Source organism: Magnolia sinica, chromosome 13 (assembly GCF_029962835.1).
Source record: "Magnolia sinica isolate HGM2019 chromosome 13, MsV1, whole genome shotgun sequence".
Classification (NCBI taxonomy): domain Eukaryota; kingdom Viridiplantae; phylum Streptophyta; class Magnoliopsida; order Magnoliales; family Magnoliaceae; genus Magnolia; species Magnolia sinica.
This window is the reverse complement of record NC_080585.1, coordinates 118929-145904: the sequence shown is the minus strand read 5'-3', so window position 1 is coordinate 145904 and position 26976 is coordinate 118929. Positions and strand designations below refer to the sequence as shown.

Sequence of the window (26976 nt, the reverse complement as noted above, 5' to 3'; positions counted from 1 at the left end):
ACATTCTCTAAATATCGTCTCTTCCCACTTCGTACTCCCCTGTCTGTCCGTGCCAGCATTATCCGATATTTGGAGAGAAGGGGGCGCTTCGTTGTTGCCCAAAATCCCCGCCCTCTCTATCTCGACCATGCGCTCATTAGCATCTCCCCTTTGTCTAATTCCGTCTTCGGCGAATCTGATTAATGCTGCTGCCCCTCTCCAAATCTATCCAAACAAACGGTTGGTAAATCAGGGGGTGAGGAGGGACATTCGCCTCTTCTCAACGCGCTTTCCATTTCATGCCTTACATTCTCAGAGACGACCAGAAAACGTAAGTTCCGTGAATTGCGCTTTTAGAGGCTTCTGATTTTTTAGCTGCTTTAGAATTTCCTTCCCTTCCCTTCGTTATATTTGTTTCAACTTGGAAGAATCCTTCTCCCAACTATCAAATTTGAAAGAAAATAATAATTGAGATATGTTGTGATAATAGCTTTCTCAAACTGATTTTTATTTGCTTAGGGGTCGTTCAGATGCCTGTAAGCTTTTAACTTGTAACATGCTGCCTGTTTGGAGGTAAGTTGTAAGCAATGTTGTCAAAATCTTTCAAAGTAAAAAAAGTTGTCAAAATCGTTATCATATCACAAATCGTAATAGGGGTTGAATCATATCGGATCACAAATCGTAAGATTTTTTTTTAATAATGATTTTCTTAAAAATATGAAAAATATAAGTAAATCAGAAAAAAATTAAAAACTTTAACACTATCATGACATGGTATTACTTAAAAATTAAATGATTTTTATCTTATCTTATTTATTTATTTATTTATTTAATCTTGTCTTTCAAGAAAATTTCCTTAAAAAACATACAAGGATCCTTTAATAATTTATGTTCTTATTACCTTTCTTGAATGTAGAATGACATTGGAAAAGCGGCATTTGGGTCCATAGACCAACGAAAAAAGATTTTTTGATTTCTAACCATTGTTCCACAGTACATATAAGTCACAATATGATCATAACCATCCATAAAAATATTCTAGATAAGTCATACATCAATTTGGTGTTTCGACCAATTAAGAAGTAAGAAATCATAAAAGAAAAAAAGCTCTACGATTTAACATTGAAGAGAGAATATATCATTTAATATCTTATAAAGAATAAAATTAAATAATTTACCGTTTCTAAATGATTCTTTTTTTTTTTTTTTTTTTGTAAAAGTTTTTTTTCTAGATGATTCTTAAATCCCCCACCAATTTAAAAACATAAAATGAAAGTCAAGTGAATCTTAAACTAGAAGAAAGCAAGTATAATTTGAATTGTAAATCGATATTTGAATTGTAAATCGTATGATTCAAATCATAAAATCGTAGGATTCATATAAAAAGGGACTCATAGGTGGGATTCAAATCGTTTTGCTTAAGATTTGACTTAAATTGTAAATCGTAAGATTTTGGCAACACTGGTTGTAAGTCACTCGCAGTTAAGTAGTTTTTTTTTTTTTTCTTTTGGGCAACCTACAAGCGAGGTAAGTAATTGTATATTCACACCAAACAGAGCTTAGATGATGTAATCACTCAAAAATACTCAAATCACATAAAAAAAAAAGCTTGGCATTAGATAGGCCATTGGGTTGAGCCCATCTAGATGAATCTTTGAGGCGATTCTTAGGCTAAACCAATCATTAGGTGGGCCCCACATATTCAAAATATTGGCGATTAGTAGATGGGCCAGATTTAGTGGCCTAGTCATGCCTACGTGACTGTAGGAAGGAACAATCGCACACAAGCATGCCATCTTGCCACATGTGTTGGGTGATACATGCATATGGTTTCACTGGATGAGAAAGATGAGTCACCAAATTTTAGACTAATTATACAATGCTTGGGCCAAAAGGTTGCACAGTGTTGTTCGTGTTTTGGGTTTTGTAGAAGACAAGTGGGACCGATAGTTCAATGATTTAGACCGTTAAGATTATGGGTGCTGCTTAGGATGGCCTTTGAACCAAAACCTCTAAGGTTGGAAGAATCGCATACCCTAAATATGTGGTCAAATATAGACGGCTACAACAATCGTTCACATTCAACAAAGAAAAGGCAATGTATCACCCAACACACGTATCAAGATGGCACGCTTGTGTGCGATTGTTCCTTTCTACAGTCACGTAGGCATGGCTAGGCCACTAAATCTGGCCCATCTACTAATCGCCAGTATTTTGAATATGTGAGGCCCACCTAATGATTGGTTTAGCCTAAGAATCGCCTCAAAGATTCATCTAGGTAAGTCACTTCCCACTAACCCAACTTATAGGCATCCCGATAGGATCATTAAATCTGGGGGAATTTCAATCAACAAGCTATCCGCATGAGGGCCATATACTCAACTCTATGGATCATCGAATAATGGACCTCATTTGAACAAAAACCGAAAACCCCGAACGGCAATGTACACAAACTTTTGGGGCAGAGTGTTGTATTAAATGCACAATGGAGTCATATTCGTCAAAACCCCATCATCCCTCTCTCTCTCTCTCTCTCTCTCTCTCTCTCTCGCTTTCTCTCTCTGCAATTCCTCTGTAGAAGGGGGAGAATTCCAATCCGTTGAAATCGCAGTTGAGATTCAAACTAAAGATCTTCACTCCCTCTTTTTTTGATAAAAAAGAAGAAGAGAGAAATGAGGAACCATACCTTCCGCCGGAAATGGCCGAGAAAGATGGAGAAAGGAGAAGCTGGTCGGAAAGATGGATGATTCCGAAGGATAGGTTTGGGAATTTGACCCTTACTGTGACTCCCCTTGTAGCAGCAATTAAAAAAATTTCAACCATTGGGGTGTAACTCACTTACAGGTAAGTGAAATCGCACTTGTCCCCTATGTAAGTTGCCTGACTTACAGGTTTGTAACTCACTCACATGTGAAATTCCACACCCGAACACCACCTGTAAGAGAGTTATAGGTAAGTCACTTCCCACTAACCCAACTTACAGGCATCCGACCCCTTTAGAGTCATAAGTTCCCTAATTTGGTGAAAAATTGAACGGGCTTTTCATTTCTTGATCATTGTTTTATTAAAGGTTTAGTATATTTCACTGTTTCCTATTATGTGAGGAATTCATTTGGCAATACGACAATAATGATACAAGCACTTGTATCACAGAATGAATAGTGCACTGACCAGCGGTGTTTTAAATAGCGAATAACGTGTAGCATAACATCTACCCCTCTAAAGCGTGAGGCATAAGCTACATTGCATGCATCGCAAACTTCACGCTACTTCTAGATTTTTAATCTAGGTTTGGTAGTACCAATTTCATGATGTCTTGCACCAAATTAGATTGATTAATAATGAAAGTTAACAAAATTTCACAATATCCATGCAACTAAATGCAACCTAAAGTAATAGGAAAGGGCAATGATGAAGTATAAAGGTAAAGAAAGAACAACAAAACCGATTTGATACTGTTAGTTTGTTACTTATACTAAAAATAGAAAATGTAACAAATTGTTGAAAACATTAATTGATTTAATGTTGTAGTGAATAATAACTTGTAATGTGAGTTACATAGTGTGTAGCGTATGCAAATTAATCATGTAGCATAGGCTACATGCGACTCAAGCTATTTCCATGAGCTATGTAGTGTTAAGGCTAAACCGTAGCGTAAGCTACGCACTACATAGTGTAGCTATGTAAAACACTGTCAACAAACATCATTTCTAGCATCGATGCATTTGGATATGAGCACATGTATCAGAATGTACTGTTCATACATTCCTTCCTTGGTGAATCATACCATTGTCAATAATGTGTGACCTTGGCAGAATTGATTTGAGGAAGGAAAATGCTCATTTGCACAGAGAGCAAGTTAACATTCTTAGGTCCCCTTCGGCATTGCTTCAAACAAGGGCAAACTTGAATCTCAATAAACAATTTCATGGAATTTTTTCTTAATAATTGCTTATGCAAAATTGATTCCTAATAAACATTTTTTAAAAAACGAATTCCTAATAAACATTTTTGGTAAGGTGATGAAGGTTATAAGTGGACCGACCCGTCAATCAACTGATTTGTGGTACAAAATTATGAGGTACAACATCCAAGCTTTGTAGGGCCCACCATGCTATCTGTTTCACATCTGGTTCTACGAGTGCATCGTACTATAGAGAAATATACGCATTTATCCCTGTCAATAAGTGTTCCCCCACATGTTCATTGTACATGCCAAAAATCAGACTGATCCGAAACTCTAGTGGGTCATGCCATGGGGAATAATGTAAAATCACACCAACACTTTTGGTTCACGCAGTGTGGCCCACACGAGTTTTGGTTTAGGCTGATTTTCAGACTTCCACTTCATCTTGGTGAGGCACATATGATGAATGGGTTAGGTGGAATGTACTTGCCATGGTGGGCCCCACTTACAAACCTACAGCTGGTATTCCCTCCCCATTGTTCCCTGTGGTCCCATTACATTGTATGTGGGGCATGCAATTAAATCAAGTTAAACTATCCAAATTATGGGTCCTAGTTTAGATATATCATGAACCAAAAATTACGTTATTTGATTATCTAGTTACCGGATTGAGGACATTTATTGGAAGGTTAAAATGAAAATATCAAGTGGTCCTCTTTCCACAAACAAGTGTCCACAAATCAAAGGTTAGGTTGATTAACCTATATGATTTTGGGACTGTTACTTAGCAATTGTGTTCCACATTTTACAGGGATTACTTTGAGCCAGTGTATGCCACATTTTTTTGGGCCTTGAAGTGTATGCCACATTTAATATACCATTTCAGAATGTCAGCATATCAAGCGTCATGCGCTACCAGAATACCAAATAGCTTTCCATTTTTTGTAGTGACCAATTGATTTGCATAAAGAATCTCCAAATGACAATATCCATGAGTGTATACTTCTATGGGAATGGAACACATATTAGAAATTAGGCAGACAACACACGTGTTAGAGATCTAGGCCATTCATCAGGCAGGGTACTGTGCAAACATCCAATTGTTTGTTCCGTTGATCAGGCAGATCAAACTTGTACAAGGAAAATGGGGTGTCAGAAAATGTCCAATAGTCCAGATTCAACTCAAATGTGTGGCTAACTTGATGAGTGTGCCACTCTGATTTTTGAGACACGACATGTGTTCCACCCCTTCAGGTAACATTCGGTTGTTAGTGAAAAAACTCTCTTCAGAAATATCTAAAGGTTGTTTCCCGAAATAACGTTATTTCCATAATTGTTTTTTTTTATTTTTTTTATTTTTAAATTTTAAAATTTAAAAATCATCATCATCAAAGCCTTCCCCTAACTACTTGGGGTCAGCTCCATAGTTGCTTTTTAATAAGAAATTAATTAAGATACCTAATCAAACACATTTAAGTTAGCCCATAGTGAAAGCTATATAGCATGTAGTGTAGGTTACGTAGCATGTAGTGTAGCTTGTAGCATTTGGCTATGGTACATGTGACTTGTTCTATTTTCATGCATTGTGTAGCGCGAAAGCTACGCTATGCACCCCTCTCTTCCTTTTGCACCAGTTAGAAGGAGTGAGTTGATTCAATTTGAAGGGTACAAAAGGTCTAGGGGAATGGCCAAAAGGACGTGGGTGAAGGTAGTAAGAAAAGACTTGATGACCCATGGCTTAATTGAGGATATGGCCCTTGATAGAGTGGAATCACGTAACAGGATTCATGTAGTGACTCAAGTAGCTGGGATAAGGCTTAGGTGATTATTGTTGTTGGAACCTTCAAGACATGGGCCTCTTTTGTTTTTGCTTTATTTTATTTTATTTTATTTTTTATAACCATTGATTTTCCAAGCCATGAATGGGCTGGTTATGGTCATTGGATCAAAATGGTTCATTCAGGACATGTTCTCTAAGTGGACTCTAACAAATGGACTATTCATATCGATAATCGGGCCTTCTTTGATCTAAACTGTTAATTTTTATATGGTGTTGATTGGGTAAAAAAAAATAAAACATATCCTCTGATCAGTGGGATCCTTCATGTTGCCCATGAAAAGAGGGGTGAACCTAATGGATGGTCCAAATCAATGATTTGACCGGCCATGCGTTTAAAAGCGTCCGGTAAACTTTGAGGAATTGAGATATTGCTGAATGTGGAATTTTGGAATGGATTGGATGTAATTTGTTATGCCGGCTTGAGTCAGTGGTAAGGTTTATTCCCCTCAGACTATGTTGTCGGCAACAGCAAACTCTTCTCTTTGTGAATGAATTTGTTCTTTATCTCTAGTTTATTAATCTTGTCAGAGAGTGGAGCTGGCAATTCTGTGCTGTTGTTCATGTGTTTATGGTGGTTTGTTTTTGCTGGTAGTTCACGGTGGTGGTGATAATGTGCCTGGGTGTTGGTGTTGTGGTGGCATTGTCATTTCATCTTCTTCCTTTTTTTGCACTTTTTTGCTGGTGATGGTTCTGCGTGTGGCACATTGTAGCTATCATGTTCCTTCATTTCTGGCCTTTCATATCATCATTAGCATCCTGCTCTTACCCTCACATTCACACTGATAATAATGCTTTATTCTAAGAAAAACTGCCTTTGAGTTTTTTTTCCTCATTATTTTCCATGCACGTACTCTTATGTAAGGTATGTCTGTCATATGTTATCATTTTGTTTGATGTTACGTTGGCAACTCTTCACTATATTTGCAAGATGAAATGAATACTGCTTGTTGCAGAATGTGAATCAAGACACGGATGAAATGTTTGATGACTTATTTGATAAGTACGGAAAGGTGGTGTTCAGAAGAAGTGATCAAAAGCCTCCCAGTGCTGAGGCAGATGATGATGCAGAAAGCCTGTCATGTAAGCCCACTCACTCTTACTAGAGTATTGATGCATTTATTTGATGATATTTAAAGTTATATTATCTATCCATTAAATTGGAATAAGTTAAAGCTATACAAATATTGTACAGATAATAACAAATAACAAGGAAAGGAAAGATAAAGTTATGGCCTTTGATTGAGTGGAATCGCGGAACAGGATTTGTGTAGCCGTCTAGCCGACCCCTATTAGTTGGGTAAGGCTTGGATGATGATGAAGAAAGATAAATTAAATGTCTTGCTCAAATAGCTGTGCATATCCACCCAGGCAATGTGTTATATGGCCCTTCAGGAAACACTAAACTGACCTGAGTAATCCAGGAAGTGGATCTAGTGCTGCTGGAGGCATGGCATCATCATACGTCCATGTCATTTCTTCACACTTGGCATACATAGATGAGGTTGAAACCATTTATGCAGTATTTCCACTAGTGAGTGGGACCTGGTCCAAGAATCACAATGTTTGGATGATCCTTGCCCTTCAATTGGTGGCATAGAAACCAAAACTGAAAGACAAAAGCCAGCAATGGCTCCCATCCAGTGAGAAAAGGTCCATCCATTTGATGGTTAATTTTTGGTCAGTGGCCAATCAGTGGCAGAGCCAGCAGATCCCTGGTTCGGACCATCTGACATGTGCCATGTATATGATACAGAATCTGGAAGCATGAAAATGCCATGCCTCCAGAGGCAGTTGACCTGTTCCAATTGAGCCTATCACAAACTTAAGATGTGTACCTCTATCCCCATCAGGTAGCAAATTGTTAACTGAGACAGTAGTACTGGGTGGCTGGGTTCTCTAGTCAATAGAAACATGGGCCCTTCTTCCAAATTGTTAATTGGCGAATCAACATTTTGTGAGAATGCTTGATAGGGTAATCGATCCAAAATAAAATACCCATGATTTTCATGCTCAGACTTTTCGGCATTCTATAGACTTCAGATTTTTACAAATTCCCAAAATTATTGTCATTGTCTTGTTAATGTCCAGGCACTTATGTTGATTGTAGTTGAATTTACTGCTGAAGTGCTTGCTAACTGCATCATTTGCTTTCGGTTGTGGGTTTTTTTAACTAATGTGACGCAGGACAACTAACCACTTGCTCTAAAAGCTCGAACTGATAGAGCGTGGCGAATCAATCCCTTTATCTCAAGCCCAGGTTAGGCCCTCGGCCGAACCCCCCTTGTAGGCCCTACTTCACATGGGTCTCGCCTCACACGAGCCACCCGCCTCACACGGTCCGCCCACCCCGAGTGTGCCCCCACTTCACACAGGCAACCCCACTCGAGCCCGTTGTGAAAATGCCCCCGCATTATAATGTCTAGGCACATGTTTAGTTGGATTTACCGCACAAGTGCTATGTTACTAATGCACATGTTTCAACTCTAGAAAGTAATATGAGGTGCAGGCAGGCATAGATGCATAGTAGCTCTAGAAAATTGATATGCCATATTTATAGAATTTTGGGATTTTTGATGTATGTAATTATATTATTAAAACCAACTAGACCTGATCTAGATTCAATTTAGCCCAACCTAACTTGATTTTAACAGGCTTCAAGTTGAAGGACCCAACCAAAATCAGATTAAGCATGATTTATTATTATTATTATGGAAAGTAAAAAATAACTCTCTTATTACTTAACAAGGGCAAAACCTAAAAGGAATATAACTAAAAAAGGAGCTAAACTAAGAAAAGAAGAAGAATAATAATAAGAAGAAGAGCCCACACCCAAAGCTAGGAAAAATAAAAGGAAAGCGCCCACAACCTGGGTAACAGAAAGAAGCCCACATCCTGGGGCAATAATCGAATGAGAGAAGCTAACTCGCTCGCAGGGATATGGCAAGAAGAAGAGCTCAACGGAGCACCTTGAAATTGATGATGAGTCCCTAACTATCATTTCCAAATACACTAAGTGGAAAAGAGATAATAAGGTCGGCCAAGGTATATATATTCGCTTCATAGATGATGTGCTCTGGCACTAGATATGGAACATGCTAAGGGCCAAAGATATCTACCTGCGCCTAAAGGGTATGTTTGATGCCCATGCCAATGCTTGAGTCTAGAGACTCGAAAGACAACTATACATTGAGACTTGAGGAAGGCACCTTAGCTAGTAAGCATGCCATGAAAATGCTTGAGGTTGCCAATAAACTAGAGTTTTTTTTTTTTTTTTGGGGGGGGGGGCGCTAAACCCCACTTGAAACTTTGATTAAAAAGGGCTATGTATGACACACAAGAATTTTTGACGGGAACCACACAAAAAAACGTTCCTCATAAATGTCATCCTTATATTATGGACACCTATGTATGACAGATTCATTGACAACTACAATATGATGGAACTCAAATACAATGAGGAAAAGTTACACATGCAATTGGTCCTTTACGAGGTTAATAATTCGAGACATCAAAATGTGCATGTAGTACACTTAGTAGAAGGCGCCTATAATGGCTAGTCTAATTCTCAAAAGCATAAGAGGGACGATAACAAAAGGAGTAAGAATATGTAGAAGGTCAGAAGAGACGAGGAGAGGACGAGCGTGCATTAGCTATAAATAGATGGGTATGATAGGCAAAGCATGATAGGAGTAGAGTAGCACTTGAGGACTTAGCTTTTGGGGCGATGACCATAGTAGATTTGTTTTGGTTTATTAGACATGTTGTATGGATTTGTTATTATTATCCATTCCTTATGAACGGCAGTTTGAATATATTATGGGATTGATTGTCTTTATCTCAACTCTCTAAGGTATCCCATGTTAGATAGAATGTCCTTGGATTCCATCTTAGGACTTAAGAAAGATACTGTGCATTAGTTGGAAGAATTCCACTGAAGACATTAAAGTACATATCTATATTGTTGCCTCATAAAGGTGTCTTATAAGATAAAATTCAAGGCCGGCACAATATGTTATTATCAATCACATAACATTATCAATATGGTAGTCACCATCTATGTATATCCCTATACCTAATTGATGAGCTTTTCGTTGGGCTTCCTCATTAATTAAATTTATTTTCATTGCACTACTTTCTAATTTCCCAAATTCCATTACGTTAAGTGAGCTTTTTTCATAAATGACAAAAATGTCCCTCTTTGTTTAGTGACAACAAAAACCTTGTTATTTTCGTAAATGACAAAAATACCCCTATACATAAAATGGTATGCGTGTGCCGTATAACTTGTCCAATAGGGTCTCCCTACCAGTGAAGTGGGACACCCCATACATCAGGCCTTTCCAACCATCATGTGGGCCATTACATGCATTTGGAGGTTTTTGGGTGGTTCTCCACAGTTTTCTATGGTGTGGCCCACATACAACAGTTTTAGAATGATCTTCATTCTACAACATTGATCCCATCATGTTTGTTGCAGGCCCTTCACCAGTGGGCACAATAAGGCTAGTTCCGTCATCAAGTGGGCCATGCGTGTATGGAAAAATGTGGAGCCATTGTATCTTTCAAAGTCATCAGAAGATGTCATCAAATGTCTTCTTCTTCTTCTTCTTCTTCTTCTAACTTACCATTCACTAGTGGCAATGCACCTTACATGAGTGAGATCCAAACCATTGGTCATTTGTCGGACTGCTCTCACCGTCGAAGACTTCTTGGGCCAATAACCAGGCTGGTCTGCTAGTTACATGGCCCACACATGCAAAAATAAGTTGACAGTCCATATTTAATATACATGTGGCCTAAGTATATTTTGGCTAGGTCACGTTCATGGTGGACCACAAGTGATGAAGTTCACATCATGTTTATGTGCCATGTTGGCACATTTGGTGCAAAATCCTCAATCTCATGCGAGTGTACCAGTAGTTTCATAATACCACAAAGTGAGGATATCCAATCTACCAATATTTATCTGAATTAGCGATCAGGCATTCATTATCCATGCATGTAGCGCACATGTATGTATGAGATCCAGTCCTTTCATCTATCGGCCCTACCTACTGATCAGAGATGAGTTGAGGATTACAGACAACCAGTTCGGGAAATTTCCAACCAATGGTCAACATTTATAACAAAATCAAAATAGACAACCAATCCTGATCATTGCATGTGTGCCACATCTAGAGAGGTTGAGTGCTTGGTAACTAATGTATATATAAGTGTTTAGAACAGATGGGCCATACGAGATCCAGACCTTTCATCTGTCGCCCCTACTGATCAGAGATCAGTTGAGGATTACAGATGAACGGTTAGGGAAATTTCCAACCAATGGTCAGCATTTATAACAAAAGTACAATAGGCGAACAATCCTGATACATTGCATGTTTGCACATCTAGAGAGGTTGAGTGCTTGGTAACTAATTCACATATAAGCATTTAGAATAGTTGGGCCATGCAATCTGGTATGAAATAATGTCTCTCTGTTAACTTATATATTTTATTGCTTGATTTTTTTTAATGGATTGTAATGAATCAAATTTAATGCTTTAATGACATCAATGCAGTTGCTGTTGCTCTTGCCAAGGTTGCAAATGAGGTGAAGGCTGCAGATATCCGTGTTCTCTTTGTGAAGCCTCTTGTATACTGGACTCGCTTTTTCATCATTGTAACAGCTTTTTCTCGCCCTCAAATTGATGCAATAGGGTATGTGTTATAGTTCTCACTTCCAACGTATATGATCATTTGCTTAGGAAGACTTTAAAAAATGGAACGATGTGCCTGAAGGAATTTAGATTGCACGATGATTTTTCCCTACCAAGAAAACGCAATCCATTTTAGATGAATCTTTTAGGGAATGCTTGGATGTACCTCAAGGCACCATTGGATTGGCGATCCATGGTGATTTGGATGGATATCCAAATGGGAAAGCAGTCGGCGTGGGCGCCTTTTTTCTGGAAATTGCATCCAGAATAGATGCAACTCTGCCTGAACTCCTCATCTAGATGACTTCAAGTAATTCCTGAAGTTATCCAGATACAAAGACCAAGTACATCCCATCAACCTTGAAAGATGACAGTACCGAAAGGTATCTTTAGTTTTGTCCTAGGTTTGTGTTCTCATAGAAAGACATGTTTTTGCATCTGTCTGATCTTTCTTGGTTTTCTCTTTATTCTCATCAAAAAAAAAAAAAAAAAATCTTAGCAAAAAAATATATTGAGTGGGTACCCTTATAAGCAGTGGTAATGAATAATATGGATTTTTTTCTTTTATATTCTTTCCATGGTATTCAGGTCCAAAATAAGAGATTTAGCTGAGAAACAGTACAGGAAAGTTGCGTCTGGAGACACCAAACCCAACTCATGGACCTTACTGGACTTTGGTAAGCCTTCTAATTTTAATCCCTTCATCTTTGCCATGCAGCTAATTTAGTGCCTTAAAATTTAGGCTGCATTTGGATGCAAGTGAATCAAATTGTAGAAACTGAGTTTGGACTACATTTGGAAAAAAAAAAGAGAGGCTCAAATGGTCGTTCCACCCAATATTCATAGCGGCCACATGCATTTCAAAAGGTGTGATGTTTGAAAATATAGAAAGTGCATTATGCATAGCAGCATAGGGTAGAATGGATTATATCCATCAAACCATCCCAAAATGGCATGTGAGCTAGTTTCTTCTTATTGAAGAATAAGCACAAATGGCCATTCCGCTCCATGGGAATTCAGTAACATCTAAATGCATTCCAGACCCCGAGGCAATGGAAACAATTAATAATGCTTCCTATTATTTGCAAGGAGGAAGTGGTCCTCCAATTGTAGTTACACTTTTTTGAACTCCTACTTGAAAGTAATGTGTGAGCGTGATTTGGAGGTCAAATCCTCAATGTGAAAACTACGAAAATCTCAATTTGGTTACTTACACTTGATTAGACTAATTACTGCGATCCACTTGATAGTGCATCCAAAAGCACCCTTACTGACCAACAACACGTTTACCAGCGGGTAGACTAGTGAGCTCCTAAGTGTTATTTTGATAAAGAGCAGTATTTTTGTCTTCCACTACCTGCTTCCACTCCTTATGTAACATTACTTCCTAATATGACTTGGGAATAGAATGAGAGGACAATGATAGCATGAATTTGCAAAAAGTGGGAGATAAGCATTGAAATGAGACATTTGGAGATAGGATGATCGATAAATGTACGCTTACCTTTTCTCAAGGCAATAGGAACATCAGAACTATCTGGAATAGTCATTGGATCACTAATGATGGGGACATCATGCGCACGCGCACGCCCCCCACTCTACGCACATACTCAAGGAGGAGGAATGCCCCATTATCGATCTGGATCGACGACGACCTTTATGGAGGACCTCTTAGTTAGGGGGCTGTGTTATGGAGCATTGGAGTGCACCCGATCATCATAGAGATTCCACCATTGGATCTCATGATCGTGGCCCACTACCCTAGATGATCTACGATTTTGAGTCTTGGTTATTATCGTTATTAGAAACTTCATGAACAATTTTGATTGCGTTGATTAGTTGTTATTTTTGTTACTTCGCCTCTATGTAATAGTGTGCGCACATGGCGCGACTTTTGGGGTTTAGGGTTTTCTTATAAATAGGCGACCCCTTATAGGTTTTTTTAAAATGAAGTTTATGAATAAAATTCTGCGTTTTTCTTCTCTAATTCTCTGAGTTGAAGAATCTAATTGGGTGCGAAACCCTCCCTTCTTTGAAGGGCTAATTACCTTGGTGCGAAGCTACAACCATCCCAAATCGTCCTCACCTCCTACACTCCACGTCCATCATCTCCCACAGCCATCCCTTCTTCAAATCCACCCATTTTTGTACCCAAGTTCTCCTCTACAGCAGATTTTCAGATTTTGGCCCTCCAGGGGGGCTGAAACTTCGGCGGAGCACCATGCACAAACCGGACAGCGGATCAATGTAAGATTTGGTGTGTGAGTGGGCCACCCCTGGCCGACCACACCCTAGGTGGCCGTTTCCAGTTTCGTGGGCCCCACACACGTATGAACAAGAACTCATGCACGTGCGTTTGGGCCGGACTGTTGTCCACACGTGTGGACTATCTTAGGTTCTTCTCTCCTCTATTCTCTCCTCTCTTGCCTTACATCCCTAATACCCTAGATAATCCTAAATTCCAACTTCTTTCTCACTTTTGCAAACCCTAGACTTTCCCCGAATTGAAACATGGTGAATCTCTTGAATTGGGGAACAATCCTTTGCAAGAGTGGATGAATCTACACTCCTTTGGGCATTGTTTGGTTTATAATTTTTATTTGATTCAGTCCTAACATGTGTAGGCTTGGATCCCCGTAGATTCCCCTTGTTGAATGTTTGATCGTATGTGGGACGTGGAATTTTGTGATTGTTTAAAATTGGTATGATCTAAAGCTTGAAATCTTGCATGTCATATTTAATTTCATGTCTTGCATCAAATTTGGTATCAGAGCTTAGGGTTTTCATAGGGGATTGCATCGCATGTTTAGGGTTAGTCTACTCACGTTTATTTTGCATTAAATCTCATCATATAGGGCTGTTTAGGACCCATCATTCACAACATGAATTGCTGAATTTTCTGTTGTCAGAAAATCTCCAATTTTTATGGCTGAATTTTCTGTTAACAAGCTAATTAGGCAGTTATGTTGCTGGAATTTTAGTAGTGATGTGTAGTTTCCCTCATATAGAGTCCTATAGGATCATTTAGTTCCATTTAAATGCATATAGTTGCATTAGAGGATCTTTGAGTGAGTGGTTGTGTGCCCATGCGTACTGGTCATGGTTTTGGTTTGCACCCTACACTGAACATGGAGCAATTGCAAGAATCTGTTAACGACCTAACCGTTTAAGTCTTTGGGTAAGCGCTTGGAATAACGTATTGATCAACATTTGGATCAGCTTAATGTGCGCGTTGTTAGTAGGATTGATAACATACTTACTATAAATAAATTGTACAGTTATTTAGGAAACAGATCTGTAAATATCTTTCCTAAATTAGGCGATATAGATGCTGCTGTAATTAGGGGATATAGATGCTGTAATTAGGTGATATTATGTTGTAATTAGGGGATATAGATGCTACTGTAATTAGGAGATATAGATGCTGTAATTAGGAGATATTATGCTGTAATTAGGGGATATAGATGCTGTAATTAGGAGATATTATACTGTAATTAGGGAATATAGATGCTGCTGTAATTAGGAAATATTATGCTGTAATTAGGGGATACTGTAATTAAGGGATATATTGTAATTAGGGAAAATGATTTCTATATAAGAAAAGGACCACTCGATTGAGGGTCATTGAGCAAATCTGACATGGTATCAGAGCCACTCTCTGCAACCTTGTCTTTGGTCCAATTTTCGTGGTTCTAGGCTCTGGTTTTCTGGTTTCTTGGGTGCGGGTTTTGGTTTGTAGTTTTTTTTAGTGCATTTCAAGAGATTCTAGTTATGGCTAACAACTCCAACTCAAAAGTCTTTCAAACTCGGTTTGCAAGGAAGAATTATGCTGCCTGGGAGTTTCAGTTTCAACCTTTTGTCATGGGAAAGGAGTTGTGGGGTCATGTTTATGGGAGTGATCCAGCACCTACCGATCCTACGACGTTGGTTCAAGGGAAGGTGAAAGATGCTCGCATGATGACTTGGATTCTTGGGTCTATTGATCCACTGCTTATACTCAATTTAAGGCCGCACAAGATGGCTAAATCGATGTGGGATTACTTGAAAAAGGTCTATCATCACGATCATTCCGCCCGGCGATTTCAGTTGGAAACTGATCTTGTTGCCTATTCCCAAGTTACACTCTGTTCAGGAATATTTCTGTGGTTTTCAGAATCTTTGGGCTGAGTTTTCCGACATTGTGTATGCCGACGTGTCCGCCGAGTCCCTCTCTGCTGTTCAAGCAGTCCATGAAGTTGACAAAAGAGACTAGTTTTTAATGAAACTAAGGCCAGAATTCAAGTCTATTCACTCCAACCTGATGCACAGGGATCCTTCACCATCTCTTGACATGTGTTTTGGAGCACTTCTTCGAGAGGAACCCCGTCTTCTTACTTAATCTTTGCTTCTGCAAGAGAATGCTGTCGCATGCAAGGTATCCCGTATCGGTATCGGTTGGCGTAACGGTGCCCTTCGAAACCGATACGGATACGGCGGTGTAATGGCGATACGGGGGCGTAACGGCTCGTAACGGTGCAATTTATTTTTTTGCCAAAAAAATATGAAAAAATATGGATTAAATTCGGAATATTCTAAGCATTCCAAATATGCATTCATTTATAAATTGGAACATGTTTATGGTGGTGTAACGGTCCACTCTTTGATGAGAAGTTGTATCGGACTATCTGATTAATTTTTGAACCAGGTAACCTGAATTTGACTACAAAATTCATATATTTAATTTTCTAAATATCTAATTTATATACTTAACAATTCGATATCATTTCTCCCAATAGTTCTTTAAAAAAATGAAATTAAATTCAGGTAGATGGCGTTGCCAATTTGGGGCTGACCTGGAGGACCAATCTATGCCCCAAATTAGCCTCAAATTCATGCAATTTATTGCCATTATCCCACTTATGAATTGGTGGACATTTATTGGATAGTGAATCATGAAAAAAATCAAAAGGCCCTATTTTAAAAAATAAAAGTCCACAAATTAACAATTAAAACTATTCAAACAATTTGATTTTAGCATTGTGAGTTAGCAATTGTAGTCCATAATTTAATTGGTAAATTTTAAGTTAATATGTCTCATGTACAAATTTTTAAGGGCTCGAATTAGGCGGGACTCGGATTGGGAAGTGTAGCACACGTGTCAAAGTTTTTTGGGCCCCACCCGTGATGAATGTGTTATATCCACACTGTCCATCCATTTTGCCAAATAATTTTAGGGTATGAGCCCAAAAATGAGGCACATCCAAAGCTTAGGTGGATTGCACCATAAGAAACAACAATAATTAAAAGTTCACCGTTAAATTTTATTGGGGGCTACAAAAGTTTTAGATCAAGCTGACATGTGTTATATCTAAACCGTCCATTCATTTGACGAGCTCCTCTTAAGGCTTGAACATATTGGATGGAAAAGAAACATTACAGTGGGGCCTACGAATTGTTTAACGGTGAAAATCATTATATCCGCTGCTATTTTTGATGTGGTCTAGACGATCTTTGGATATAATTCATTTATTTGGTGGTGCTCTATAATTCATTTATTTGGTGGTGCTCTAAAATGATCTCTGAAAATAGATGAACGGTGTAGATATAATAAATACATCACTGTGGAGCCCACGTAACTTTGATCTCCTTTGAACCGTTCGTACAACTCAGAGCTCGAGGACTGTCAGCGCTCGTCTTAGCATGACACGTACCTCCAGCTGGTGCACGGTACACCTCCGAAAAAAAAAGGAAGGGAGAGGGAAACTGAAAAGCAAAAAGAGGGAAAGAAGAGAGAGAGAGAGAGAGAGAGAGAGAGAGAGAGAGAGAGAGAGAAGAAGAAGAAGAGGAGGAGGAGGAGGAAGAAGAGAGACAGTCGCAAGCCGTAGCAGGGCCGCAGCCGCAACTTCCCGAGAAGAAGAAGAAGAAGAAGAAGAAGAAGAAGAAGAAAAGAAAGAAAAAAAAGGTAAGTATTTTTTTCCCTATTTTTTAAGGCCCGTAACAGCCGTAACGGGTCAGTAACGGCCGTTTCGCTCGTAACGGCCATTACGGTAGCAAAATCGGGGCATCGCTCGTTACGCCCCCGTATCGCTTAACGGACCCCACCGTTACTGTTACATATCGGCCGTTATGGCCAATACGTAACCGATATGGGACACCCTGGTCGCATATGCTGCTCAAGGCAAAGGGAGGGTTCGAGACATGCGTACAGTTCAGTGCTACAGTTGCAAAGATTATGGGCATATTGCTGGCCGTTGTGCTAAAAGGTTCTGCAACTATTGTAAACAGAAGGGGCATATCATCAAAGAATGCCCAACACGTCCTCAAAACTGACCCGTGAATGCTTATCATGCTACTGCTACTGGCTACACTTCGGATGGGGTAACCAGCACTCAAAATCTCGCTCCAGTGTCATCTTCCACTGCTGCTACACCTGCCCTTACACTAGAAATGGTGCAGCAAATGATTGTATCGGCATTTTCCGCTTTAGGGCTGTAAGGTAAGGGTACTATACGTACTATACCCTCTCAATCTTGGCTTGTTGACTCTGCTGCATCTAATCACATGACCAGTTCTCCTGATATGCTTAGCAATGTTCGTAAGTACATTGGTTTTTCTAATATTCAAGTTGCTAATGGCCATCGTTTACCGATTACTGGGGTTGGTGATATCGCACCATCACTTACTAATATTTTTGTATCACCTGGGCATTCTACGAATCTTATCTCGGTTGGACAATTAGTAGATGATAATTACAATGTTTAGTTTTCTCGTGATAGTTGTCATGTGTAGGATCCGGTGTCGGGGAGGACAATAGCGAATGGGCCTAAAGTTGGGAGACTGTTTCCATTATACTTTTCCATTCCTAGTATCATTTCTTTGGCTTGTACTACTATCTCCAATAATTATGAAGTATGGCACAAACGTTTAGGCCATCCAAACAATGTTGTTTTATCTCATTTGCTGAATTTTGGTTCGTTGGGAAAAAAAGATTCTTCTTTGTCTCATGCTTTATCTTTTGATTGTTCTATGTGTAAAATTGGAAAAAGTAAGATTCTTCCCTTCCCTTCTTCCGGGAGTAGGGCAAAGAATTGCTTTGACCTTGTTCATAGTGATGTATGGGGCGTTACTCTTGTCATTTCTCATGCTCATTATAAATATTTTGTGACATTCATAGTGACCATAGTCGGCATAGTTGGGTATATTTTCTGCGCTATAAGTTCTCACCGCTCGTGTCCTTATACGCCTTAACAGAATGGCGTGGCTGACCGCAAAAATCAACATTTGTTAGATGTTGCTAAGACCTTGTTACTTGCATCTTCTGTTCCTCCTACATTTTGGGTTGAAGCTTTAGCTACAACAGTATACTTGATTAATAGGTTGCCTTCTAAAGTGCTAAATTTCGACTCTCCATTCTATCGTCTGCATAAACAACACCCTAGCTTTCTTGACTTACACACTTTTGGTTGTGTTTGTTTTGTGCATCTACCTCCGCATCAACGTCACAAATTCTCTGCGCAATCTGTGAAATGTGTCTTTATGGGATATAACTTATCTCAAAAAGGATTTATGTGCTATATGTTGCTTCTTCCAATAAATTTCATATATCTTGTAATGTCGTTTTCTTTGAGCATCAATATTTCTTTCCTAGTTTTATTACATGATCTCCTGCAGTTTCTGTTCTTCCTCACTTTGATGATTTGATGTGCCCTCCTGAACGCTTCAAGCCTGGTTTTGTATATGAACACCGTCGACCAACTCTACCCTGCCTGAGTCTGATCTGCCACCTGATCCTGTTTTGCACCCTCCTCGATGATCTGGCCGTACTTCCCATCAACCGGGTAGGTATGGTTTCCCTCATACCTCCTTCACGGCTACCTTATCAACTGTGTTGATTCCTAATTCCTACTCACAAGCTGATAAACATGAGTGTTGGAGAAATGCTATGCAGGAAGAACTTCAAGCTCTTCAAGAAAATCAGACTTGGGACATGGTCCCTTGTCCTTCTCATGTCAAGCTAATTGGGTGTAAGTGAGTTTTTTCTGTGAAACTTCGGCCCGATGGGTCTGTGGACCGTTATAAGGCTCGTTTAGTTGCCCTTGATAACCGCCAGGAGTATGGGGTTGAATATGAGGAGACCTTTGCTCCTGTCGCTAAAATGACAACTGTGTGTACTATTATTGCCATTACAACCTCTCAGGGATGGTCCCTTTGCCAGATGGATGTGAAGAACGCATTTCTTCACGGTGATTTACAGGAAGATGTTTACATGACACCTCCTGGCCTTTGCTCGTCGTCGACGTCGAATGTGTATAAGCTGAAGCGCTCTCTGTATGATTTGAAATAGGCTCCTCGGGCCTGGTTTGATAAGTTCCGGGCTACCTTACTTCGATTTTCTTTCATCCAAAGCCAATATGATTCTTCATTGTTTCTTCGTTCGACTTCTGTTGGTATCGTTCTTCTTCTGGTTTATGTTGATGACATTGTCATCACTGGGACTGATTCTGCCCTCATTGATCAACTCAAGCAGCATGTTCATGATTCATTCCATATGAAGGATCTTGGTCCTCTCCGGTATTTCATCGGTTTGGAAGTTCAGTCCGATTCCTCTGGGGTTTCCTGCATCAGCATAAATACATAGAGGACTTGATTTCTTTATCTGGTTTGCAGGACTCCTCTTTCGTGGATACCCCTTTGGAAGTGAATGTCAAGTATCAATGTGAGGAGGGGGATCTCCTTCCTGATTCCATGGTGTTTCGATAGTTAGTTGGTAGTCTCAATTATCTTACTATTACACGGCCTGACATCTCCTTTGCTGTCCAGCAAGTTAGTCAATTTATGCAGTCTCCTCGCCACCTTCATCTTGCCGCGGTCCGCCGGATTATTCGATATCTCCGGGGTTCCTCTCACCGTGACTTGTTCTTCTCTACTGGTACTCCTCTTCGCCTTGTGGCTTTTAGTGATGCTGACTGGGCAGGATGTCCTAATACTCGCTGGTCTGTCACCGGGTGGTGTATGTTTCTTGGTAATTCACTTATCTCTTGGAAGAGTAAGAAACAAGATCGTGTTTTCAAATCTTCGACCGAGTCCGAGTACCGTGCCATGTCGGCAGCCTGCTCGGAAATTACGTGGCTCCGTGGCTTACTTGCTAAAATAAGTTTTCCTTAGTGTACTCCCACTCCTCTTCATGCTGATAATACGAGTGCTATTCAGATCGCTACCAATCCCATCTATCACGAGCGTACCAAACATATCGAGGTGGATTGTCATTCTATTCGGGAAGCTGTTGATACTCAGGTTATCTCTCTTCCACATGTCTCAAGCGACCTTCAGATAGCGGACGTCTTCACCAAAACTATGACACGACTACGTCATTAGTTTCTTGTTGGCAAATTGATGCTTCTTGATCGACCAACTTCAATTTGAGGGGGGATGTTAGTAGAATTGATAACATATTTACCATAAATAAATTGTACAGTTATTTAGGAAACAGATTTGTAAATATCTTTCCTGAATTAGGCGATATAGATGCTGCTGTAATTAGGGGATATAGATGTTGTAATTAGGTGATATTATGCTATAATTAGGGGATATAGATGTTGCTGTAATTAGGGGACATAGATGCTGTAATTAGGTGATATTATTCTGTAATTAGGGGATATAGATGCTGCTGTAATTAGGGGATATAGATGCTGTAATTAGGAGATAATATGCTGTAATTTGGGGATATAGATGCTGCAGTAATTAGGAGATATTATGCTGTAATTAGGGGATACTGTAATTAAGGGATATATTGTAATTAGGGAAAATGATTTCTATATAAGAAAAAGACCACTTGATTGAGGGTCATTGAGCAAATCTGACACGTGTTACCCAACTAGAGACCACCATTGAGGAAGATGCCCAATCGCAAGCAGGTGGTCAAGAGGATAGAGCAAGGAATGGAGGTGGCCAAAGAAATGGTCATGGGCGCGCACCCGTGCACCCACCCTGCGAGGGACATCATGATCATTATGACCCAGATGTGCAACTCCTCAAGGGTGTTAGAATGCCCCTACGTTTGATGACCACTTGGACCAGCTTTTCTACACTGGTTGGCGGATATGGACCACTATTTTGAGTGGTATGACATGTAGGATGCTCGTTGGATCCAATTCGCAAAATGAAGCTTGTGGGCCAAGCAAAGAGGTTTTGGGCTACTATTGAGCGAAAGAAAGAAAGATCGAGGGAGCCCCCAATAGTCCATTAGGGAGAAATGAAAGAAAGTCTTAAGGAAAAGTACCTTCCTTTCTCTTATTACTTGAGGTTGGTTGAAGAATGACAGTTTCTTTGACAAGGTCCCATGAGTGTGGCTGAATACATTGAGAAGTTCGAAGAGTATTTGACCCAGTGTGAAGTCGATGAGGATCCCGTACTCACTCTTGCTCGATTCAAGACGGGCCTCCGTTCTGACATTTGGAGAGAATTGCTCGCCAAGGACATAGACACTCTTGAGCAGATGTATCAAGTAGTGTTGGAAGTCGAACAATACCTTAAAGCATCTGTGGGAAGGCGGTTTGAGTCTCGTGATTTTGCGCTAAGGCCAACCCTTCTGGGGCTAAACCTAGCACTGGATATCAGTACAACCTTCTTAGTAGTTCTCAGTCTAAGCCCAAGGATGATAAGGGTAAAGAAGTTGTCGGGTTTAGCTCGCGCAGAAGCAATGCGAATAGGTGTTTTAGATGTCAGGGGTCTGGTTACTTTGCTCACCAGTGTAGCACGAAAGAGGGCAATTGATGGGCATGTAGAAGTAATGCCCCTAAAAAGTGACGGTGAGGAGGAAGAATATGAGCTAGCAGAAACCCCTAGTGATGAGGAAGAGGGATCGTAAGAGTCTGCGACTCTTACAGTTGTGCGTTGCTCCTTTGCACAAGCAAAGAATACTGATGATTGGCGCCGCAACATGATCTTCTATACTCACGCAAAAGGTGGTGATAAGAACTGCAAGATGATCGTGGATAGTTGTAGTTATACCAGCGTGGCATCAACTGGCACTGTGAGCCATTTGGGCTTGAAGCTTGAAGCCCATCCTCAACCCTATAGAGTGTCTTGGGTTGATGAAACTTCCATTCCAGTCTCACACCGTTGTGTTGTTCCTATTCAGTTTGGATTATACAAAGCCACACTTTGGCGTGATGTTGTTCCTAGGAAGCCTATTGATCTTGTCCCTATGTCCCTGTCCCATAGGCCATCAGAGTCTGCAGAGTCCTTTGCACATCACATTCATTCATTGCATCAAGAAATCAGGCGAAAGATTAATACCAGTAATGAACATTACAAAGTTTCTGCAGACCAACATAAACGATTCAAGGAATTCAATGTAGGGGACTTTGTGATGGTCCGTGTCAGGCTAGAGTGGTACCCTCAGGGAGTCGTTCGTAAATTACACGCGCGTAGTGCTGGACCATTTAAAATAATAAAACGAAACGGTCTCAATACGTATGTGGTAGATCTTCCACCTTCCTTGGGAATTAGTTTCACATTCAATGTGGAGGATCTAGTCGCATTTCAGGGGACCACTGATACATTGCCCAGCCTTTCACCAAACCATCCCGATTCCCTAGACCTTTCCCTTGATTCATGGCCCCTTCCCGACCTATCTTCCCAGCCTCTACCTCCCATACCTACCCTTCCCACACCCAGAGAGGAGATAGAGGATATTCTGAACCATCAGATAGTATCGACGTCAGACGACGGATTTCAAAAGTTCTTGGTCAAGTAGAAGTCACGCCCAGGTTCAAACAGTACGTGGCTTACTGAGGAGCTTCAGAGACTTGATCCTGACATATTGGAGTAGTTCAGAAGTTTTATTTCGCTAGTGGTGAAACCTTCGTAGCCGGGGAGATTTGATGGGGACATCATGCGCACGCGCATGCCCCTCATTCTACGCACATATTCAAGGAGGAGGAAGGCCCCACTATTGATCTGGATCGACGACGACCTCCATGGAGGACCTCTTAGTTAGGGGGCTGTGCTATGGAGTATTGGAGTGGACCCGATCATCATAGAGATTCCACTATTGGATCTCATGATCGTGGCCCACTACCCTAGATGATCTAGGATTTTGAGTTTTGGTTATTATCGTTATTAGAAACTTCATGAACGGTTTTTATTGCGTTGATTAGTTGTTATTTTTGTTACTTCGTCTCCAAGTAATAGTGTGCGCACATGGTGTGACTTTTGGGGTTTAGGGTTTTCTTATAAATAGGGAACCCCCTATATGTTTTTTTTAATGAAGTTTATGAATAAAATTTTACGTTTTTCTTCCCTAGTTCTCTGAGTTGAAGAATCTAATTGGGTGCGAAACCCTCCCTTCTTCTAAGGGCTAACTACCGTGGTGCGAAGTCACAACCATCCCAAATCGTCCCCACCTCCTACACTCCATGTCCATCATCTCCCATAGCCAACCCATCTTCAAATCCACCCCTTTTTGTACCTAAGTTCTCCTCTACAACAGATTTTCAGATTCTGACCCTTCAGGGGAGCTGAAACTTCGATGGAGCACCACGCACAAACCGGACAACAGATCGACGTAAGATTTGGAGTGTGAGTGGGCTACCCCTGGCCGACCACACCCTAGGTGGCCGTTTCCAGTTTCGTGCGCTCCACACACGTGCGAATAGGAACCCACACACGTGCGCTTGGGCCGGACTGCTGTTTGCCTGTCCACACATGTGAACTATCTCAGGTTCTTCTCTCTCCTCTATTCTCTCCTCTCTCGCCTTACATCCCTAACCCTAACCCTAGATAATCCTAAATTCCAACTTCTTTCCTACTTTTGCAAACCCTAGACTTTCTTTAAATTGAAACATGGTGAATCTTTTGAATTGGGGAACAATCCTTTGCAAGAATGGATGAATCTACACTCCTTTGGTTATTGTTTGGTTTATAATTTTTATTTGATCCGGCCCTAACGTGTGTAGGCTTGGACCCCTATAGATTCCCGTTGTTGAATGTTTGATCGTATGTGGGACGTGGAATTTTGTGATTGTTTAAAATTGGTATGATCTAAAGCTTGAAATCTTGCATTTCATATTTAATTTCATGTCCTGCATCAACTAGGCTCTCGGAAGAAAATATGGTTGATGGCACATCATAATAGATCACACTATTTGTCTATTTTTGTCCTGAGTAAACTTTTAATGAGAAGCAATGGGAATAGATGAGTTCACAAAGGTAAGAGATTGGATTATGTCTTCTTCAACCATTATTGGTACAAGCACAACTTCCACATTAAGAAATTTATTGTCTTGTGAGAAGAACGGAGTAGACTAAAAAAAATGTAACATTTGCAGACACAGTGTTCAAAGTAAAGAACTGTAACAACGATAACCTCTGTGCCCGTGAATACCCAAGGAAAATACATTTAATGGCTCTAAGACTGAATTTATCGTGACCCGACCCCAATTAATGAACAAAACATATACATTAAAAAACTTTGGGAGACAGAGAAAGCAACGAGGTATCTGGAAGTAGAACTTCATGAGGTGATTTACTCATTAAAACAATCGAAGGCATTTGATTTATCAAAAAACGCCATGAATATTACCAGACTCCAATAATTCTAACGCCATGAAGTTTGTGGGTGCTTGATACCATGTAATTCTCTCTCTCTCTCTCTCTCTCTCTCTATATATATATATATATATATATATATAAACACGCTTTGATACCATGTAATTCTGGAAGGATCCCTCATCATCCAACATCTAGTTGTTTTTGGATTGTTGTTATATCGCTTTCTTAACCACATTTGTTGACCACTGACCAATGTTAACATCTTCCAACTTGGGAGAAAGATGGATTAGATAGAAAAGATAGAAAACAAAATTGCTCCGATAACATGTAGATTTGTAAATTAGAAGTAGAAGAAAGAAGAAGAAATAAGATAAGAGAGAAGAGAGAGTTGTGAAAAGAAAAGAAAAGAGGATTATATGTCTAGACATCCCCTCTCCTCTTATTTGTATTAATAATAAGTAAGTGAAAAAGATAAAAACACCCTTAAGTAACAAAAGCAAAAATTCTCCTCAAGTCCTAACCAGTGTTCGAAATATCAGTATTGCGTTATGTATCGCACCCTTGGATATGAACATGTATCAATTATCGCATGGGATATATCGGTTGTATCGCGTAATGTATCGTTGTTGTTGGAAACATTGGGAAATTGGTCAAATTTTTCAATGAAACTTCAGTGATTGTTAAAAAAGACATCAATACACACTTGTAAATCAAAACACTACAAAAAAACAAGTGCACATAATGGGTTTTCTTTGTATGGGATCCTAATCTATGCGTTGTCTAACTGAATTGATGCAAGTATATTCAAAGTCTATTCATATAATTTATAAATGTAAGAAGACATGTGGAAACACAAGCAATACATTTGAAAGCAAATGAATAATTACTAGATCAGGTTACATACATGTTTGATTTTATGTTTGGATACAAAGATTGCAATCAATTTACAAGAAATTGGAAACTTTTGATTTTTTTTTTTTCAATTTTCCGCAACTCAGCTCATTTCCTCCAAATCTTGAAATTGAAGCTCCTAATCTAAAACATGAAAAATCATAGATTTGTAACAATTTGACACTAATTTAACATGATTTATAGAAGAAAAAAAAGGATCGAAAATTGAAAATGCTCACCAAATCGAACATGTGGGATATATTCCACTACTTGTGTGTTTTGTATCGCACAGGTGGGATACAAGATATATTGTGGGATATATCGGCCGATATTGTCGAGTAGGTATAGGTGTGTGGCCCACCTAATGAGTGGATTTTTGCTCTTGGTGATCTTCATGGAATGTCCCACCACACAGCTCAGATGTTTCACCGAAGTGAAACATTAATAGAAAATAAAAACATTGCATGTTTGAGTTCACTAACATCATTGTTTGTGAACATTTCTCTTTCTGATATGTACAAACATGTTGACCTTTACAAAGGATGGAGATTCCATTGGCTACTTGATGCATTGGTCATATCCAATCAACTTCAAGTCTTGCCTAAATTGGCCCCTGTTTCTTGCTTGGAAATTATTTGCCTGGTTCTAATGCACAGCCTTTTGACTGCCATTGCAGGTGATGTAGTTGTCCACATATTTCTTCCCCAACAAAGAGCATTCTATAACTTGGAAGAATTCTATGGCAATGCAACACCCATCGAGTTGCCCTTTGACACTCGATCATCCTTTCGCGGCTGAAAGGAGTCCACAGCCTTCCAAGTCATGAAATTCCTGGTAGATACAGATGACGCTTGACTGAAAATGGGCAGTTCCATCATTGAGCCTCCTTTATTTGTGCTGCATTCCTCTAGACTGCTTTAGTCTCATTTCCGAGGAGTCCTGATGGGTCTTATGCAGATGGATTTAGCTAAACTTCAAGGATAGGAGAGGAATTTTAATTGGGAGTAATTCTTCTTGGTCTCACAAATGAATGTAGTTTGCTTCCTATTATTTGTTAATTTTCCCAATGGCCATTTACTTGCATTGGACAGTTGTGAATAGGAAGAAAAGCAAGGTGAACTCTTCATTTT

The 26976-nt window shown here is 39.7% G+C and overlaps 1 protein-coding gene and 1 long non-coding RNA gene across 2 annotated transcripts; both read left to right on the top strand.

Annotated features, from left to right (window-relative positions):
• Positions 1 to 15: 15 nt before the first annotated feature.
• LOC131222285 (protein Iojap, chloroplastic) lies at positions 16 to 26976 on the top strand. The gene is made up of 5 exons (XM_058217300.1): positions 16 to 310; positions 6680 to 6806; positions 11285 to 11423; positions 12011 to 12099; positions 26523 to 26976. Exons 1-5 carry the CDS (start codon positions 128 to 130, stop codon positions 26642 to 26644), a joined length of 660 nt encoding a protein of 219 aa, XP_058073283.1. The 5' UTR covers positions 16 to 127; the 3' UTR covers positions 26645 to 26976.
• On the top strand, positions 12108 to 25687 carry LOC131222286 (uncharacterized). The gene is made up of 2 exons (XR_009159983.1): positions 12108 to 13817; positions 24126 to 25687. It is a non-coding gene; the product is annotated as an uncharacterized LOC131222286 (long non-coding RNA).

Excerpts from the sequence above, each read along its gene's own strand:
- LOC131222285 (XM_058217300.1), top strand. The coding sequence starts at position 128 with ATGCGCTCATTAGCATCTCCCCTTTGTCTAATTCCGTCTTCGGCGAAT. Across the intron at positions 11,424-12,010 it reads CCTCAAATTGATGCAATAGG|GTCCAAAATAAGAGATTTAG; the intron begins GTATGTGTTATA and ends CATGGTATTCAG. Across the intron at positions 12,100-26,522 it reads ATGGACCTTACTGGACTTTG|GTGATGTAGTTGTCCACATA; the intron begins GTAAGCCTTCTA and ends CTGCCATTGCAG.